A 20,459-nucleotide genomic window follows, 5' to 3' on the forward strand; every position below is an offset into this window, starting at 1 on the left:
CACCATCACATAATTTTGGATGTCATAGAACTGAGTGTAGAATCAGAATTACAACTTTACATTAGAATTATTTTCTCAGATATGGACAACTGCCTTACTCGCAAAATATCTCTATCATCCACAGAAGAATTAAGGATATAAAAATAAGTTTACTGAAAGATAAATTGTCCACAACTGGGAGAATGAGATACAACCATACATATTCTGTTGTTGCTTATGCTTCCATAAAATTACATAAAATACTATCTATTATTTTTCCTCCCCAAACTAGTATAAAAAGTAAAACATACCCCATGTATGAAATTCAACTGGAAAAAAAATATCTGAAATTTCAACTGAACCCCCCCCCCGAAAGCTGATGTCATAAGTTGCTATGTGCAAATAGTTACTAGCACAGCACATTAGTTCTACACTGTAAAAATACCAGTTGATAGTCATGTTGTCATGGTGGAGAATATACCTCCATTCCATTCAGAACAGGATAATTTTTGCTTTATACATTTGAATGTTTATCTGGCGATGAGCACATTTCAAAATAACAAATCACATTATTACACCCAGCTCTCTTTCACACATATACATCCCTCCACGCTGTCCTGAGCAGATCGCAGGAGAAATGTAGGCCCAAGGGGACTCTCCCTTCTCAATGAGCTGTTTGGAAACCACCAGCATCCTGCAAAATCAGTAATGCTTACTTTTGCAACAAGTAAACTGAATTGTCTCATCTGTTACCAAGCTAAGGTGAAGTACCTGGGTGTAAAAGCAATGTTCTCAACCTTGGCAACTTGAAGAAGCGTGGACTTCAACTCCCAGAATTCTCCAGCCAGCCTGAGGAATTCTGGGAGTTGAAGTCCACACTTCTTCAAGTGGCCAAGGTTGAGAAACAGTGGGGTAAAGTGATACAGTGCTACCAAAGTTGATGGACTTTGCAGCTCATGTTCCTGCAGCAATATAATAGGGAACACATGGGCATGAACGGAAGAAGACATTTGCTTTACATACATGTGGCAAGAAGATGTGCTCTGTTTATACTTTGTATGCTTATCTTACAACAGTAATGGATTCTGGATTTTAAAAGTTACGTAACGTTGGCAAGTGAAATCAGAACAGACTTAGATCTTCACTGTCAAGCATGCTAACCTGCCTATGAAAAAGTATCTCCAATTAAAGTTAGAGATGCTTATTTTGGGTAACTCCAATGTTGAACGTGGTATAGTATTGCCAGGATAGTCTCAAGTCTGTATTTTAGGACCCTGGGAGTTATATCTGGCCTTGTCACTTGTTCTAACTGCACACAGTAGCAGTACAATTCTAGTTTCCAAATAAACTCTTTATTCCCCAGAGACCGCTATTTTACAAATCATCAGCTTTTATTTCTACTGTTACTGGCAGGAGAATGGCTGCTGACCCATCACCGTGCTCTGTCCCACTCCTTTTAAAGTGCCACATGATCCTTTGCCCTCACTGTCACCACCCAACATTTAAGCATGTTGTCTTCCCCAATGCAGATCACAGGTTTCTACGACCAGGGAAGTAGCCAAATTTGGAGGAGGAGGAAGAGGAAGAAGATGATCACCTTCTTTTGTTAAGCTACAGTATGCGCAGCTCTCATCATTAAGCTGAGATTGGGAAAAAATGTGGTCCCAAGCAGCTGAGCAGCTGTGCAGAGAGCGGGAGGTGTCAGAGGCAAAGCATGGAGGGGAGACCCTGGGTGCTGTCTCTGCATTCCTGGATCCACTCAGGACAGGGATCAGCTGAGACCCAGGGTGGCCTCTGAAAGTCAAAGGAGCTGGAAATGGGCTAATAAAGTAAACTGGGGGAATTAGCTGGGTGTGTGTGTGCATGAAAATGATATCGAACACGGGAATTAGGCAGGAAGAGCAGAGGTGGTCCAGCAAGTTTTCCTCCGGGTGGTGCAGAGGAGAGGAAAGCCAGGGATTGGGGGAGAGCGGGGAGACTAACGCGGGCAGCTTTCCAAGAGTTGGAGAGAAATCGTGTCCAGTGCTAGAGGTGAAGGAGTGCCAAGGAGGAGGGGGTCCTGGGGGCGTTGTAGGTTGCTCCCCGGCAACAGGATCCCTATGGGAACTGGCAGAGGCGGGGTTGCGCTTGCAGGACCGCTGGATCGGGAGCGAGAGCGGCAGGGCGACGGTGCCGGTGGAAGGACTGCCCGGGCGGTGCCCATCGCCGGCGCTGCTGAGGGGCGGGCAGCCTCTGGGTGGGGGCGCGGGGGGTGCCTGAAGCAGGGAAGGGAGGAGAGGCGGGCGGGCGCGGGGCGTGGGGGAGGCGGGGCAGAGCACCGCTTTCTGAGCCCCCGACCTCGCCGCGCCTGCCTGCCTGCGACGCGAGCCACAACTCAGCGCGCTCCGTCGCGGCTGCAGCAGCAGCAGCAGCAGCAGCAGCAGCGGAAGACCAAACTTCAGCCGCCCGCCTGAGCCGCCGGGTGGAGGGATCCCTGCGGCAGCCCGGGAGAAGCCAGCCAGGCGCCGAGGCGCGCTCCGCCAGCGGCGACCCCGCGGCCTCCCGCCTTGACCTTGCCTCGCCTGGCCGGACGCCCGCCTTGCCGCCCAGGAGCGACTCACCTGCCGCCCGCGCGGCACCGCCGGGACTAATCGAGAGGGCGGCGGAAGCGGGCAGCTGCCGTCGCCTCGCCGGCTGGCGTCGCGGAGATGCAGGTAGGGCGCCCCTTCCGAACAGCCGCAGCACCCAGCGGCCGCCTGGCTGCCGCGGCCGGGGTCCTGGAGCGCGCCTCGGGCGGCGGCGGCTGGGCTTTCCGCCGCCGTTTCTGGAGGCGAACTTGGCCGAGACGAGGCTCCTTCCCCCTCCCCGTGTTCACGCGTGGCGCTCTCTCCCGGGAAGGCAACACGTGTTGGCGTCCCCTTGGGCGCCGCGCAGCAGGCCGGGCAGCGTGGGTGTGGGCGGCCAGCTTGGAAGACGCCTCTCGCCGACTAGCGCTGGGGTGTCCTCCCTGGGCCGGGGTTTCCTCCGGGGTATCGCCCGGCTTTCTTTGGCGTGCGCCTTTGTAGGAATGCGCGAGGAGGGAGCTCTGGAAGGCGCGCCGAGTGGAGCGCCTTCCCGTTGCGGACGAGTTGCCGCCAGTAACTGTTGCGTCGGTGGAAGTCGCTCCCCAAGCAGAAAACTTCGGGCGTTTGAAAATCCCGCAGTAGTTCTCCCGTTCGCCGGCAAGGCTGCAATCGCTGCACCTTTGTTTGAACGTCGTAAGCCCTCCTGAATTAAACGGGAGGAAATAAGCATGCTGTGCTTGGAACCAACCCCCTTGCAAGTCCCGACTTTAGTACGGTCCTGGAGGTGGTTTTAGGAGCTGAGGCTGGGGCGGGGAGTTCAGCCCGTAGAAAGTGGCTGGGAAGTTGGACGTTCAGGATGCAAGAGGCAGGCTGGATGGAGGTTAGGGGATGGGGCAACGGGACTCCCCTGATAACCACTGGACCACCGCGGAAAAACAGCCTCAGCCAGCACCGAAAGCCATTTTCATGTATCGGCTTTAAGTTCTTACAGGTTTGTCTTTGAAGGGGATCCGGACGAGGACCCCTGGGAGAACAGGTGCAGGATTGGTCCGAAACAGAGGCAGAGTAGCAAATACAGCGCTGTCATTTACCGCCCCTACCCCGCCTCCCAAGACACCTAGTCTGCAGCCAAGCCAGGTTTTTTTTAGACTTAAAGTAACTGGTTCCTTATTCACACAACATATGGAAATAGGACAGTATTCTGGGTATAGAGGAGTAGAATATCAGGTCTTCAGGGCTTAATTTTAGGTGCAGGATTTTAATAAGCTTGAGGTCCTTGTTTGGCTTCCTGACTGAGCTCTGTTTCAAACTTCAGGGACTGGGAAGGAGTAGGCTGCTGGGTCATAATGTTCAAATGAGGTGCCGGAGACAGCTGGGAAGGCCGGGCTGCTGCTTGGGGCTTCCCTTCTGTCTGGGAGATGGAAGCAGTCTCCAGCGTGGCCTCTTTTCATTTTGGGTGGTCCCTTCCTATCCCATTTTGGGTGCCGTCCAGAACTTTTAACAGGGTGGCAACTTGACAGATGAATAAAAGCAGTACACAACCTTCGATACAATGCAGCTGCTTTCGAACAATGTTGGAAAGATGCTTCTGGCTCTGGTCATATCAAGGTATAGCAAAGGAGATGGCTGTTTGGTCTCTGGGGCTATTCCCCCAACTCCAGCCTCCAGGCTTCCAGTAGAATCACAGAGGCCCCTGCAACAAGTTTATGGGTTTCTAGACATCCCATCTGGCCTCTGGCGAAGGAAGGAAGCTAGCCTAGAATGAACCATTGCTTGGACTGAGCACAGCAAGTTATTAAGCCCTTAGGGGACTAGTCCTTTCTCCTTTTGCCAGTGAGAACCAGGTTAGCAGGGTGGAGACCTCTGGGTTAGTTTAATTATTGGAAGAGCCCTGTGTTAAAAACAATGGAAGGGAGGAATCTCTGTTATACAAATAAGATCTCAGGGTCAGGACTAGGGAACACTCTGCCTGTAGGCCTGGGGAGAACACTATTCAGATAGCATAAATCAAGCCATATCTGGTGCCGTCCTGGACTTTAATCACATAATTCCCTAGCCAGCATGACAAAAATAGAGTCATGTAGCCTGGTTTTTTTGGCCACTTGGATTCCAACTTTCTGTAGTTGTAAATAGTTGACTGTTTTCCTTGTGCCATTTTCTTAATCAGTGTCCAGAGGTAAAAAGCCTTTATTTCTCTGCTAGTAGCAGATCGTGTGTAAGCCTTGAAATGGTATTTGGGGGAAAGGGTTAAGTACCCCTTAAACTTGAGAATTATTCCCAAAACCCCAACTAGGCTGGCATATGAGAGCTCAGATCGGATTGTCCTTGATAATGGGTTGAGCTGAAGACCTAAGTCAACAGGCCAGTCCCCAGTGCTGTTGTTCCCCAACCTGCCTCTTGTGGTTGCTTTAAAATATATATGTTTAGAGATTCAGCCATAGTTCTTGTATGCATATACTTAAATTTTTGTCGGATTTATATCCTACTTTTCTTAAATCATATACGCCGGCAAACTCAAGTGTTCAAAAGGGTTGCCCTTCCATTTCTATAATTTCCACATAATGTGGATAGCAGTTACGTGAGCTGTACTTCTAGAGAGCATCAGTGGCGGATGGCCATTGTGCTGAAAAAATCAAAAGTAGTTGTGTGTAGTGCTGCTGGTCAAGCATAAAATAGGCCCCAGTACCCAACCATATTTGGTTAAATGAATTTGGGGTGGATTTTAAATATACAGCAGAGCTGGGCTTGATCTATGCCATATTATTGTCCTGTATGTACAGCAGTGTGTATACACATTATGACAGGCATTTGGCTACTAGACTTAAATACAACTTCTGCTTTTCCCCCTTATCTGTACTTGTACAGATAGTACTTCTTCTCATATATATGCAATAAGCAGCTGTATTTGCGTTCTTGGCTTGGTTGACCCAGTTGTAAACAATATGATTGATGCTGCTTGCGATAGTGCCTCAACAGATGGCACTTGTGGTGTGTTGCAGGCATAACCAACTTTCCCCTTGCATTGAAATGGAATATACTCCTTGTTTCAGATGAAGTTTTTGGAGAATGGTAGTCTAGATTGCAGTCGTCTTTGAAGCTGCGTATGGCCTCTTACTGGTATCACAATGAGTTAGGGCAGTAAAACTGTTACTGTTTGGGTTATCATCTGTTGGTCTGGGAGGCTTCTCTGTACAAGAAACATTCCCTGCACAGGAAAATCCAGAATGTAAGAAGAAGGTTTAGGGTTGATCTCTTTCTCTTGAGCTCTTGTTTTCTTTATGAAGGGATGTTTTTACGTGGAGGAGCATTTTGTTATATCAGCCCAGACCTGCAATCTGAACAGCTCAAGTTTTTGGAGAGAACCAAATCATCTTCTTCTTTTTTTTTTTTTTACAGAGCTGCAGGATTATTTGGGCTGATTTATAGAAGTCTTTGTTTCCACTCAGTGTTGTGTCTTCAGTGTTCTTGGCAAGCAACTTTTTAAAACGGCCACACTATAACTGATTTGAGTGTCTGGTTTTGAGAGAATGTTCAACGCCTCTTGAGTTAAATGAGGCTAAATGTTCAGAAAGAACGAAAGAGGAGTAGGTTGGAAAGCAAAGCATGGTAAGCATTGGAAATCAAACCCAGAATATGACTTCTTTGAGGGAAAATCTGGGATGATTGGGTCAAGAGAAGAGAGATACCGCTTGAGGGGATCTTTATTGGGTGGTAATATATTACCAACACCCTCCAAGTCACACCCCAAACACTGTACATTAAGATATTGCAGAGGCTCTGAAACTCTTCTCTGTAGGAATATTTTGAGCAAGGTGACTCTAAGCCATCTACGAGAACAACTGCCACAGTCAATGCAGCAGTAACAATAATGTACAATAAAGGAATTACAGTTGTGAAGATGACAGAACTTGCTAAATTGACTTGTTTGATTAGAGAAAAAATAATACGTACCTTTATTGGTGACTGGAAACCCCTTATGGACATTTGGTAGAAAGAAAGAAAATAAATGTGTGATTTATGGTTTTGATGATTAGTCAGGATAGATTATAAAAAGAAGAGAGTCATGATGTAACTTTAGAGAGAGAGGTTAAAATATAATTGTACTTATAACTGCTGTGAAGAAGAGTGAAAGCCACTTCTTTATATCTTTATTTTTTTCTACTTTTTTGCTTTTCGCACTTTTAGCTTTTTCTTTCATCTCTCTCTTTTTCTTTCTTCTCTTTTGTTCTCTTTTGGTTTGTATTAGTTCTTATTAATTAGTTAAAACTTTCAATAAAATTATATATATAAAATTCCTCTCTCACCCTATGGGTGGTCTGTGTCTTCCTCAATCTCGGGTCCTCTACCAGAGGCCTGGGAGTTTGAGGGTTCTGCACAGTATCTGAGCTGCTCATAGCACTGCACTCTTCTGGACAGAGAGCTCTGAGGTTGCTCCTGGGATCTGTTGGAGCCACTCTCCCAACTTAGGGGTCACAGCTCTGAGTGCTCCTACCACCACTGGGACCACTTTGGCGTCTGCTTTCCACATCCTCTCTAGTTCCTCCTTCAGACCCTGGTACTTCTCCAGCTTCTCATACTCCTTCTTCCTGATGTTGCTGTCACTTGGCACTGATACATCTATCACCACTGCTGTCTTCTGGTCCTTGTGGGTATGTGTGTGTGTGTGTATGTGTAAAAGAATTACAGTTAAAAAAATCACAGTGAATTAATTTGATCAGTTCAGGCTAAAAGTGATCATTCAAAGTATAAAAAGAAGCTCATCCTTAGTAAGGTGAGCCTCCTCATCTACACCCTAGGTTTTGAGAAGCCAATTACATATTTACACAGTGGCTTTTATCCCTGAGGACTATTTCTGATGTGCTGAGAATGTGTTTTTTGGTGAGGTCATATAGCTCCCTTTTCTGTATTGGACAAGACAAACCCTTTCAACAAATACATAGGCTGGACACAATTTGTGCAGAATTGTCATCTTTTTGGTTAACATAGTCTTGATTATCTTCTGTTAGCTTTGGCTTATGTGCGGTAGAAAAACCTCAACTCTTCTAAATATTTTTTTCACCACTGATAATATATATCTACACTTGCCAAAACTGACCTAAGACAACTTGAGCTTTGTTATGGAATAAAATGTAAATTGCTGTCCTATCATTTTTATGGACATGTGTTCGAGGATACTCAGAAGAACTCTGAAAATAAAAATGTGATAATCGGATTTCTTCCATTGCCCTGGCTCTGGAGAGGTTGAAGAACTTTACTGTTTTCCACTTTCTTTTGCAAAGATGTCATTGATTAGATACTATTCCTGGCTGCATGTCTAATTGTGCACTACATAGTTCTTCAAAAATCAGACAGGAAAGGGAAGTTAGATTACTTCTATCCAAATAATTAAATAAACCAGTATTAGATAAATATTCTGGAGCTACAGTAATACACCTGAGAACCTCACAGTGCCTGGCAATCTTTTAAAATAAAGAAAGAGACTCACAAAATATTGAGAACAGACTAGCATAAATTGTATCACGGCATGGCGTGCAAGTAAATATGATGTTTGCACAGTTGCATTGCATGTAATAATGTCAGTTGGAATTGGTAGTGAAGAAGAAGGTTTAGTGCAATCACTGAGGAAAAATATTTTGATTATATTCCACCAGTTAGTTGTGTTAAATCAGGTTGTTTGAAATATATTGAAGTTCGTTTCCATTTTTGTTTTGGATACAAGGGTCTGATCTAGCCATTGCTTCTTTGTGGAGTGGCAAAGCTAAAAGGGGGGGGGGAAAGAAGCTGAGATAATAATAATCAGCCATTCAGTGGCCACAGGGGAACCCATTCTAGTCCCTATGCTCTAGTCTAAACAGCTAATTTTTTTCATCACCTTCATGGATAGTAAAGGGGAATAAACTTAGGAGCGGGAGATCCATGTGAAGAATAGGATCCTTGAGTGACTTAGAGCCCTGTTGGTTCAGAATGATAAGTTTTGACCCACTTTAGAAATTTACTCTTGTTAATAGCTCACAGAGGGAGGGAAGAAAATGTTTTGGATGATCTGAACTTTCTAATGTACCATGTTCTTCCTCGTGCACTGATAATGAGGACACTTGAAGAAGCTACTCTGTTATAATTTTGGGGGACTAGCTCAAACTTCAGCATGAGCCAAATCAAGTTCACAGGGTGTCAATTGCTATTGCCCTTTTGAATATCACGCAAACTTCTTATCCAGATTTCATATTCACTTTTTTCCTGTTTGTTTATATTACTCGTAGCCTCTGTAGTGCAGTAACTGCTAAGTAACTCTAGTATATGTGGCTCTCCTGGTTAGGTGCAGAATTCTTACCTAACCCAGCCATATGGAAGCACCCGATGGATATATCTAATAGTTGATGTGAGATGTTATAGAGGTACTTATGGAAGTAAAGCTGTGCATGCAGAAATCTAAGCTTTTGGTACCGAAAAAATCAATGCATGCATGCAATCCATATTTCACACATGAAACATGGCTATAAATGGGCCAGTAATTAATCAAAGCAGGTTTCCATTTCTTCTGTAGCAAAAATGAAAAAATACTATCTGAAGAGATTCAAGTGCCAGTTCAGAAGAGGAAGCATAATTGGACAGGCAAACTGGCCTTATTCCAGCCCTAGATTTCCTGAGTTTCCAGGTATCTCATGTTTCTGTGCCCAAGGGGGTCAAAAAGAAATCTTCCTTCTGTTAGAAAGGAGTACCTTCCAGTTCATCTAATTCATGTAATACTATATAGCACATTCCTTTGGTTGTCTTTATACTTGCTCAATTCATATATTTTATTTTTATATTAACTCTTAACTGCAGTGTATGCAGTTGTAAACGTTTTGTGTAATGCTTCTCATTCCCATTTTTTATATTCTTTGCATTTTAATCCCTTTCCTTTGAATATACAGTACAGTCTAGAAGTACTTCTCATCTTGCATTAGGCCAAACCAAGTCCTTTCTTCGTGGACATTTTTCTGTTGCATTTGCATGCACTTCTGTTTCACATTTAGCACGTGTCTTGCCAGCATGCTCTTTCAATGCATTGTTTTGATGGCAGGGCTGTTGCACATTTCCTACAATCATGCAAAAAGATTCAGAGGTCAGGTCTCGACTGCTAATTTCCATCCATACATTGAGAATCCTATGGAAGATGCATACCCTACCCCATCCAAATTGCAGCTCCAAGATTTCCTAAGTTGACAGTTCCAACTGAGACCATGCTGGTCATAAGTAAAGATGTGATTTTTTGCTTTACTGGGTGGCTGCTATTTACTGAACACAAAACTGGGCAAATTCCAGCTGTGTCAATCTGGTTCTTCTAAATCTGTTCTGAAGATATGGTTAGGAAAATAAAGCAGCGGCTTCTAGGGATGGCATCAGATTGGTTGGTTTTGTATTTTCAGTATAATTTTGTATCCTATCTTGCATTTTTTAAGTCAGCTTGAATGGCATTTGTAGGTGAAAAGCTGGGATTTAAATATAAATAAACAATTTTTAATTTTAAAAATTGTGTGATGTGAGATTAAGATGTCCTGTCTCCAGGCTTTGGATGCTGCTTGCTGTAGATGGGGAAACCCAGAATGAATAGTTGTCACGTCCACATTTCTATGTGTCTGCACTTTGAGAAGAAAGTTAGGTCCTTGATCTTAATGTTCTTTCCCTTTGAACCCTGAGGTGGGAGGCTGGATGTGTTTTTCCTGTAAATAGCCTAATTGTTTCTGCTTAACAGCTTACCTGAGTAAACTTGAATAAGTGCCAATTCTTCCTCCTTGCATGTTTACCTACCTAAATTTAAACTATCCAGGCAGTTTTCTGCATCCCTGGTTGACATATGATGAGGTTTGAATTGTGGTTCTGGCTGCTACTGAAGCGTTTTCTGGTCTGTTTTTGGCTGACCATGTTTGGCTGTTGCTCCAATTTTTCTCTAGGAGATCTTAGGTTTTGGTTCCATTGTGGGCTTTGGGATGCCAGTTCTCCCACTTTTCATTGAGTTTGATTTTCCTTTAAAGAAAAACAGGCTAGGCAAAAGGCTAGTTAAATCACCCCTCTGCCTCCAATTTGCTAACTCCTGCTGAATAAATTTATCACAGTGGGACCTGGAATCCTCCCACATACCATATGAGGTCTATAGCAACTTGGGATTCAAGTCTAATGGTTCCACAATAGGAGCAATATCCTCTCTCATGATCCACAACCAGGACTTAACTGATGAGATTTGCAACTGCCAGATTTCATGCCTATTAATTTATAACTCGATATTTACTTTCTATGTGGCAATTGTAGCTTTGGAGTTTCATGGAGAAATATTTACCATGCCAGCAAGGAAAATATCCTGGTTTAGATTTGTCATTCTGCATGGTTAATACTGTGGTGTGCCATATGGGATAAATCGTTTGATGCTTGTTGTGCTCCATGATTCTGTTTTGACATCGTGGTGAATGCTGTCAATTCAGTGCAATGAAACCAGTGTTCAGTTTTGAAAAGTACTTGTATTTATGCTAAATTTCCGAAGGTGACTATTCATCATTTAAAAAAGAAAATTAAATGAAGAAGAAAATCCTTTTGAGGACATTTTGGCAATTCCTAATTAAGAACAGGATAATCTTTCTGGATCAAGCCAAAAGCCTGTTGCAGCTTTTCCATACCACTATCCTACAAAAACGTAAGATCTCAACTCCCACTGAGGTCTAGGCAACTGGTGTTTGGGAGGGTTGGCCTGTATCATCCACATTCTATGTCTCATATTGAACTGACATATCAATAGTCTGGCAATAGGCTGATTTAACTGTTCTTTTGTAGCCAGAACTTTGCTTAAAATTGCAAGCACGTTATTTGAAAATAAGCTCCATGAAGACAAGAGGGTTTAGAATCAGTTTATAAATGGGACTCCTTTTCCAAAATGTTTCAACCAAATAGGCTATTAAAAGAACAGCTAAATTAATCTAGACAACCAAGAGAACCAGAGCAATCTCCCTGGAATAGCAAAGCTAATAATTACGTGGCTGTAGCCTGTGGATGCATTAATCCGGAATTAGAAATAAAACTGCTAATAATTAGTGTCTTTATTGAAATCTGTAGGATAACTGCTTGTAGTTTTGGAGGCCAGCTTGCAAAGGGGACCTTATGCAGGCTTTGTCTGTATGTATAACCTTATGTACGGTATATGAGTATCACAATGTCCTAGAACAGTGTTTCTCAAGTTTGACAACTTTAAGATGTGTGGACTTCAACTTCCAGAATTCCCCACCCAGCATGCAAACTTTGCTTCCAAACTTTTGTGTAAAATCCTCTCCAGAAACCTTCTGTCTTCTCTTTAAGTGCATTTAAAAACCCCTGCTTTTAAAATTTAGGAAACGTGATTGCTTTGGGGACTCCTGAATTGTTTCTATAGGTATTTTAAATATTTGATTACTGTACACAAATAGATTTAATCAACTTTTTCTTCAAGGAGATGAAGATGGTATATGTGGTTCTTCTCCTCCAGAAGTATTTCTTAAAGAATTTCTGTCAATGTTGACTCTCCTTTCAGAAGGCATTAGACATTTGGCTGAGAGCATTTCTTAAGCAGCCTAGCTTTTGAAGTCTTCTGAATATCACAGTTTTTTTGGTTTTTGGTGGTGCTGCTGCTGCTAAAATGTGGTAGCTATATATCAGCAGTGACAAGAATCTCTATTAATGCAGAGCAAATTTTTCAAGGCTCATCTGCAAAAAAGTTTGACAGTAATTTGAGTTGCTCTAAACTGATTCAGGAAACAGAAAAGTGTGGCTCCTGTGTGTTCAACAAGAGCAAAGCAAACTGGGCAAATACTTGCAAAATGAGGCTTGCATGATGATGTATGGATCAGGAATTATTTGACTAAAACAGAAAGAATGGATGTATGATAGAACATGAAACAGAATAGAAAATTATATAGTTAAATGGAGAATGTTGCAGATGAGCGATCACCACCTCGAAGAAGTCCACTGGAGTTGGGCAGCCAATGAATTTGAACAAATAAATAAATTCTAAATAATAATAAATATTTACAGTAGAGGTTTTACTTGCCTCTATAATGAATGGGGGCGTTATGTGTGATTAAGGCACTTGATTTTGTGAGTTTGAAAGTCTCGCTTTGAATCTGGATCGAAAACGTACTTGGTTTGCAAACAACAGCTTAGGATGGTGTGTATTGGTTACATCCCCAAATATGGTATTAGACCCTCTCTAAAAAGGTGCAATTTGGAATCAGCTGCAGTTAGTGATGTTGTTCAAGCAGGTGTCCTTGATGCACCTTCTCCTTTGCCTGGCATATTCAGTTCATTGCAAATTGCCTTGTTCTGTCTATTGGCCAACAGAGATGGCTTTTAGAGGCCCTTTCAAAGTTGTTGCTGAATTATAATGTTTGATTACTCCATTATTTAATAATCACACTATATTAATTTAATTTTGATAAAATGTAATTTTACATGACATGAAATCAGTTGAGTTTTTATATGAGACCCACCAGCTCCTTTGTTCTGATCCTGCCTTCCTTTGGGAGTGAACTGCTCAGCAGAATCTGTCAAGGCCGTGAGTGGGCCTTCAGCTGAAAAAAGTTGAACCATCTTCCTTGACAGCATCATCTCCCATCCTTCTAATGCCCATGGGCTTTCTGCATTGCCATTTGTTGTATTTTGGCATGGCTACACACAGAGTTAATACTACAGTATTATCTAGCTTGCAGAATTGGCCAAACGATCAGCTTTTATTTTCAGCCTGTGCCACTAAGCCTGCTCTTCTAAAATGTCAAATTTAAATCAGTAGGTTTGCCTTTAAGGGGGAACATCCGAGTCCTCTATGTATATTGTCACGGAAAAAATAATTTCCAAATATTTGTTCGTTGCCCAGCGGCTGTCCTAATTAGCAGATGATGGTAGGAAAACAACCAGTATTTCTTTTGCAGTTGCAAATCATAAACATTGGATGAAATGTGGTACCTCACCAGCAAACAGGCTGACTGAAGGATCCCCAGTACAAAAGAACCTAAACTTTTATGCCAGAGAGTGTGCGGATACAATTGTGTCATGATTACTAAGGTGAAATCAGGCTATAACCAGAAGGAATAGATTTTACTACTGACCTTTAGATTTCAAGGCTCCTCCTAACTGTCAAGAACTTACTTTTATCTTATTTAATATTCTTCTATTTAGAGTTAGCCTAACTAACACCATCTTTAAATTCTCTAACAATACACAGACAATATTTACTATTGCTGACTTCAAAAATACAAAGTTTGGACTTCTTTTTCCCTTTTGTCATTAATGTTTGGAAACCAAACACAATATGGCATGGATAAAAGTTGGCTTTGTGTCATTTGCCCAGCTAGGTGATAGCATTTACTCAATGTTAATTAATTTTGCAAAACTAAGCAAAGTAGGATCAGGCTAATATCTGGATGGGAAATCACCAGAAAATCCTGGGCTAGACTAGAAGGTTGAAAAAAAGGCAAACTACTTCAGTTTTATTTCAGACAAAACATGGATGTGTCCATGGAGTTACCAGGAATTTTTATTTTATTCTGTGGTGACATTGATCTATAAAAACAAGGGGCAGGCCTTGTGCTCAGGTAGCAAAAGTTGACTCTCTACCTTGAACAGGTATATTATGCATGGTTCAGAACTCACACTATGCCAAGCTTTGTTTTAAACATAGTTTGCCAGATAAGCCTCAATGGCTTAGAAGAGACATCATGCTAAGCCATTCACTTGATCTTCAGGATCATATGTGGCCTCTGAGAGCCTTGAATGCAACTCCTAAGAGACTTTCAAAAATAGTTACTTGTATTTTTTCAGTGGGACACAAGAGGAAAATTATTCAGTACGTGACTGGAGAGTAATTGTATCAAGTTTTTAATTGCAACTAAAGTTAAAAGTAAATGAACTAAAATAATATTAGGGTTTTTTCCCAGATCATTATCACAGTCTATTGGGATGCAGTCCCTGATTTGCCACTTAAAAGACTCCAGATTAAAAAAAGTTGAGCATCCTGCCATTAAGTTACGTTGGACTAAGAGAAACTGGCTCAGTGTCACCGAATGCGCTTCTGTGGCTGGGAATCATAAATGTTTGTGGCGGGAGGTGGAACAAAAGTGACAAAATATGTGTTGTGACAAAAACCTGACCCCCTATGGATTTGCATTGTGATGTTGTGATGCAAGTATGAAAGGGTGGAGCTTGTGTCATGACATCAGAGCATTTTGTCATTTGGGTGTCATTGTGATGAGGAGTGGATGTCTATACTGAGGATGAACTAAGATCTAGGTCTACTAAATAACTTTTGCTGATTAAATACATCCATCTGTTACCAAAAATCAGGAGTCTATTATCCCCTTTTCAAATTTTATTCAAAGGCGTAAGCTTTTGTGAACTGTAGCTCACTTCCTTAGATGCACGGAGTGGTTATACTGATGTAGGATTTAAATTGGGATGAGGCTGGGGTGGGTGAGAAAGGGCGGTTATACAGATGCAGCTTGTATGAGAGGCAGATGACACTGACCTTATCAATTAGCAATTGTAATGTAATTACAATAAACTCATTTATTTTTTAATTTTGATTTTTTATTAAAGATTTTAAATACCATAGTAAAAGCAAATACAAATTAAACTCAGAAAAAGAAAAAGAGAGAGAGAGAGAACAAATAGAAACTACAAAGTACAAATAGAAACTACAAAGAAAGAAAAAGAAAAAAAAATTTTTTTTCTTAAACTCATTGTGTTTATTACGACCTTCTGACATACAGTACGTGAGTGGTACAGTCTCTCACTCTGGTGTAGCTTCATTGTTCCAAAACAACTACCTGGGGATCTGTAATTGAGTGTCCTGAGAGGTTACAAGGCTCTAATACTTCTTTGTGTGATATTACTTCAAATGCTCTGTCAGCTGAGTCACTCCGTGCATCTGATAAAGTGAGCTGCAGCTCATGAACTTTATGCCTTTTAATAATATTTGTTCATCTGAAAAGGTGCTATTAGACTCCTTCTGGCTTTTGGCTCCTGTAGACTAATATGGCTCTCCTACTATTATCAAAAAGGGTGAGATAACTTGCAACTTATAACCTGCAACTTAGTTATAAGTTAAATGTAAAATGAACCATAGAAGAATATGATTGATTAAAAATAGAAGAACAGTCCTCCCTCCCTCCCTCCCTCCCTCCCTCTTTCCCACCCACCCACCCATTATATAGCACTGGCTCTGGACAGTGTGCAAGGATTGATACCAACAATAAAAATCAACAGTCCAAATAACAAAATGGCTGAGGTCGCAGAAATCATACTGATTGCAATAGAGAAAAGAACAATAAAAACCAGCCAGCAAATCTTGCCCAACCTTGGGGAACAGCCAGATCTTTAAAATTTTACGAAAGGCTAGCAGGGCCAGGGCCATCTGGACCTCCGAGGGGATGTTGTTCCACAGAGCAGGAGCTGCGATAGAGAAGACCCAACTCCTGATGCAGGTCATCATCTATAAAGCCCTGCGGTGGCATATGGCCAGGCTAGTTGTGGGACTGCCTGTCTCCAATTGTCTCTGCTAGCCCCAGCTGAATTAATGGGAGGGGACATGCTCCAGATCCCATCCATGAAGCAATGTTATCTGATGGGACCCCAGAAGTGTACCTTCTCTGTTGCAGTGTGTGCCCTTTGGAACAGCATCTCCCCAGAGATTCGAATGAGCCCTACCCTTCTCTCCTTCAGGCAAGTTTTGAAGACCTGGCTCTTCCCACCAGACTTTGGGCTAAGGTGAACATAAGGCTCTTTTGGGATGCTGTGTCATGGTGGTTAGGAATGGATGCCTATGCCGAGTATGAACTGGCTAACCTCTGTGAACAATTGTTTAATACTTGGCTTTTATTCTTGTTTGTCATCTGGAGTCATCTGGAGCTCAGCAGCCTGATAAATAGGATTTATAAATAAATAAATACATAAATAAAAACTCCTCCTACGTTCCGAAGTTGTACAAGCAAGAGGAACAGAATCTGTTTCCCTTTTCTGAATGGTAGATTGATTGGCTGGTCTGAAATAGTGGATTATTTCAATTTCAATTGATTGCTCACCATCAGTTTCTGAAGGGTAAATTGATTATATATCTCTGCATCGCAGCAGCAGCACTAGCAGGACTGAAGAAGCCTGGACTCTCAGTGACTACTAGTGTTTATGACTGTCCACTGTCTCCTCCATCATAGGCAGTATACCTTGAGTATCAGCTGCTGACGATCAGTAAGGGAGGAGAACTATCACCTTGTGACTTTGTTTGAGCTCCCTGGACACATTGGCAAGTTTGTATGTTTGTGTTAGGAGTCTCAGGTGATTGATTTGATTTGATTTGATTAAGTGCCATCAAGTCAGTGTTGACTCTTAGGGACACGTGGATAGATTCACTCCAGAACAATCTGCCTTCAACTTGGCCTTTTTGATCTTTCAGTAGAGTATTTGTTGCTGTCGTCAGTAATTGAATCTATCCATTTTGTTGCTGGCTGTCCTCTTCCTCTTCTTCCAAGAATTATGGACTTTTCAAGGGAACTGGATCTCTGCATGATATATCCAAAATATGATAGTTGGAGCCTGGTCATTAGTGCTTTGAGATTCAGTGCATTGCACTTATATTTATACATTTTTATCCCATCTTTTTGCTCAGATGTGCATTCAGAGTGGCTATCAATAATTTAATAAACAAAATGTTTAAACAATTAGCCTGGTAAAACAGATGAGTAGTTTCAGATTTTTATAAATGCTGAAAAAATAAGGACTAAATACTACTTTCAAGATAATGCATTGGGTAGCCTGGGAAGCAATGCAAGAGAAGGGCCTTTGTGCCAGTTTTGGCCTTTTAGGGGATTTGCAAACAAGGGGGAATTTCTATCATTTCCACTTGTTCAATTTCCTATGTTCTTTTACGTATTCTTATTTTCATGAAGACAGGTTCACAAAGGACGAATTTGTCTGTGTTCTCTTACCCACAAAATCAGTATATCTCTGAACATTAGTTCCTGGGGGGAATCCATATGGAATAGCAATTCCTTTCAGACTTAGCTTCCAGTGGCAGCGGCTATATTAAGCAGAATTGTAATCTCATCCAGTGAAGCCAATCTTACATCAGATCTTCCTTCACAACCTGTTGTCATTCAGATGTGTTAGACTTTATCTCCCAACATATGTGAAAAATATTAGGCTGGGATAGGCTGTCTTTCATCATGAGTCTTGCCCCACTGCAACCTATTTGCCTGCCAACTATTCCCAATATACCATGTACATGATCCATCTTTCCTCCACATTGTCTCACCAGTTGTGAACTGAATGGGTTGTTTGGCAGATGGGACTGGAAGTATCTACAGGGGAGGTTTCAGGCAGGCCACTAAGACTTACTTTCCACCTTGCTGCAAGCCAGATGTGCAAACCCTAGTGCCATCTGTGGTAAGGTAGCAGTCTAATTTGTCATTCTGACATTTCTCCCCAGGCCGGGCTGAGAAATAGGCAGGGGGTGGGGACGTAGCCAATAGACTTAAATGCCCTGTGATAGCACAGCAGAAGGACACAGCCTTTCCCAGTGGAAGGTAAACCCAGCCTGCTACTCTTACGTGTGGCTCTCACCTGTTGCAGTCTGTAGGCTGGGAGGCAGGGTGCATAGCCATGATCCCGTCTCCCCAGTTAAATACTAAAGGATGGGAAGGACATATGGACGCCTACGTTCCTCCTGAAGCAGAGGGACCGAAACATCTCCTTTGCAAAGAGTAGGAATGAAGCTGTGGAAGCAGGGTATTCCCTGTTTGTGGTAGACCTCAGTTTCCTGTGCTTGTGATGCGCAGCAGCTGGCCCGCTTGCTAACAATGTCTTGTAATTGGTGGGATTTGCGCAGCAGTAGTTGCAGTAATTTCATCATGTGGTATTTTAAAATGTGTAGTTGTAACCAATGAGTTACTCACCAATTAACTTGACAGAGTATCAGAAATAAGTCTCTGTACAGACCATATTTGCCTTTGCTTCTTCAGAACTGCTAGCACAAATATTTATCTTCTTAAAAAATCCTTTTCTCTGTGATTCATGGGTTACTGAAAGATGCCTTCAGCCCTCATATGGATGTCTCTCCCTCTCTCTCTCTGCCTGTGAGTGCAGCTAACTGTAAAGGTTGGGAATCATAGTTGGTACTGATCTTTCTCAAAAGTTCTTTCTCTCCCCCTCCCCAAATTCTAGATGTGTCCTGTTTGAGTCATCTTATTTGTATAGTTACGTCAGAGTGAATAATGTTGCTTAGTCTGTCAAAGACATTTCAAAGGATTGCTCATGCAAAGTTGTAGGAACTGGTTTGGGTGGGTGATTTTTATTCCCTCTCCCCCATATTAATACTGACTCAGCCTCCTTTTTTAGCAGTGTACAGTCCTGTCCTGTTGGAACACCCTCCTCTTTCAAACAGTAAATAAAATGGAAACCTGTGCAATAAAAATTCCAAGGGTGTTTTGTGACCTTGCTAGATTTCAAGATGAATTATAGCTCTTAATGCATTTTAAAGCTTTTAACGAGAGGATTGTTCAGGGGTAGGAATTTTTTTTGCATTGCATTGTGTTGTAGCACAGCTGCTTTTTGACGCTGTAGCAAAGGAGTCATGAATAAAAGTGTTCTCTGTGTTATGAAAGCAGTTTGACCTTGGTTGATTGCAGGCTTCAACATGGAACGTGCTAGCAAGAGATCAAGGTATATTTATGTTTTGGTTTTTAGTATTCTTTAAGTTTCACTTTAGCAATCAGAATGCATGATGTAATTAATCTAGGTCACAGACTAATTTCTTTTTTATTAACTCTCTGGAAAGACTTGGAAAAATGAGTTTATAAGTAATGAAGTTCTTTATTAAAGTAATGAATAATACAGATATTCTCTACTTCGTATATTTCAGGAGGATATTCTACAAAGCAGAGTGCAGCTTACCATTTGTTAGTAAGCTTTTAAAAAAATATTTGTAATTAGTTTACATTCTATCTGGATAATATATCTGTGCTTGGACTATTAATTGCTTACAGTCAGAATTTATCTCAGAACCATGGCCAAGATCACAAATGCTACTTAAAGCATTTTTGTCTCTCTCCCAAACTTTGAACTGTAACTTTAAATGAAGCTGTATATTTAAATATTCTAAAAATTTTAATGGATGGACAATCAGGCAACAAGATGAATCTCCATAGGGGAGATGGGTGGCATACAGATTTAATTCATTAATTAATTAATGATAAATTTTAAACGGTTATTTTTATGTTGTCCATAAAAAAAGTTTGATCTGTCTGAACTGTCCACCATTAACAGCTCTGCAATGCTTACAAAGTGACAATAAACATAAATATACAACATGAAATGAACACACATTAAAAGGCTTGGGCAAATAAATATTTTGAATCCCCTCTTAAACTTTAATGAGGTGTCAATTTCAGGGGCAGTTTGGGCTCTGCCAAGGAAAAGCTGAATTGCAGATTGATGCCAAATGTATCGGTGGTAGGACCTCCATGAGGTTCTTGGGCACTGGAGATGAGTTGACCTCTTCTAGGTAGAAGGCACGGCCGTCTTCCTGTTCTGGGGAAGAAAATCCTTCCCTTTAGTCTTATGCACTGCCTTCCATCAGCTCTACCTTGGGATCCAAGGAGAAAAAGGAGACCAGCACACACCCCTGTACCAAAGCACCTCTCAATAGCCACACACTAACTGACTGATGCACCAGCAGGAGCCATAACTGAGAGGGCCGCATAGCTAGGCTGAGAGCTGCGTAGGACACAGGGGAAAGAACACCAGAAGAAGAGGCTGATTGGGCCTCTGAGGCACCAGAACATGGAGGAGGCAAGATGCAGTGTTTTCAGGCCAGCTTGTGATGTGACTATTCTGAAGGCTCTCAGAACCTTTTCCCCACACTTCAACAGCGTAAGCACCATCTGCAGTGAC

General features: G+C 42.1%; 1 protein-coding gene across 2 annotated transcripts in view; it reads left to right on the forward strand.

Moving 5' to 3' along the window:
• Window positions 1-2,260: 2,260 nt before the first annotated feature.
• WNT5B (Wnt family member 5B) overlaps window positions 2,261-20,459 on the forward strand; it is a 102,992-nt gene continuing 84,793 nt past the window's right edge. For both annotated transcript variants that reach the window (XM_088141242.1, XM_088141241.1), the window contains exon 1: window positions 2,261-2,672. Coding sequence is in view for 1 of the 2 variants with exons in the window: in XM_088141241.1 (XP_087997367.1) it covers window positions 2,667-2,672 (6 nt within the window). In the remaining variant the exon portion in view is untranslated. The remainder of the gene's footprint in view (window positions 2,673-20,459) is intronic.

This window comes from Python bivittatus, unplaced genomic scaffold (assembly GCF_059951505.1).
Source record: "Python bivittatus isolate LINGU-HERP-01145 unplaced genomic scaffold, Pbiv_v1 ctg000330_np1212, whole genome shotgun sequence".
Lineage (NCBI taxonomy): Eukaryota > Metazoa > Chordata > Lepidosauria > Squamata > Pythonidae > Python > Python bivittatus.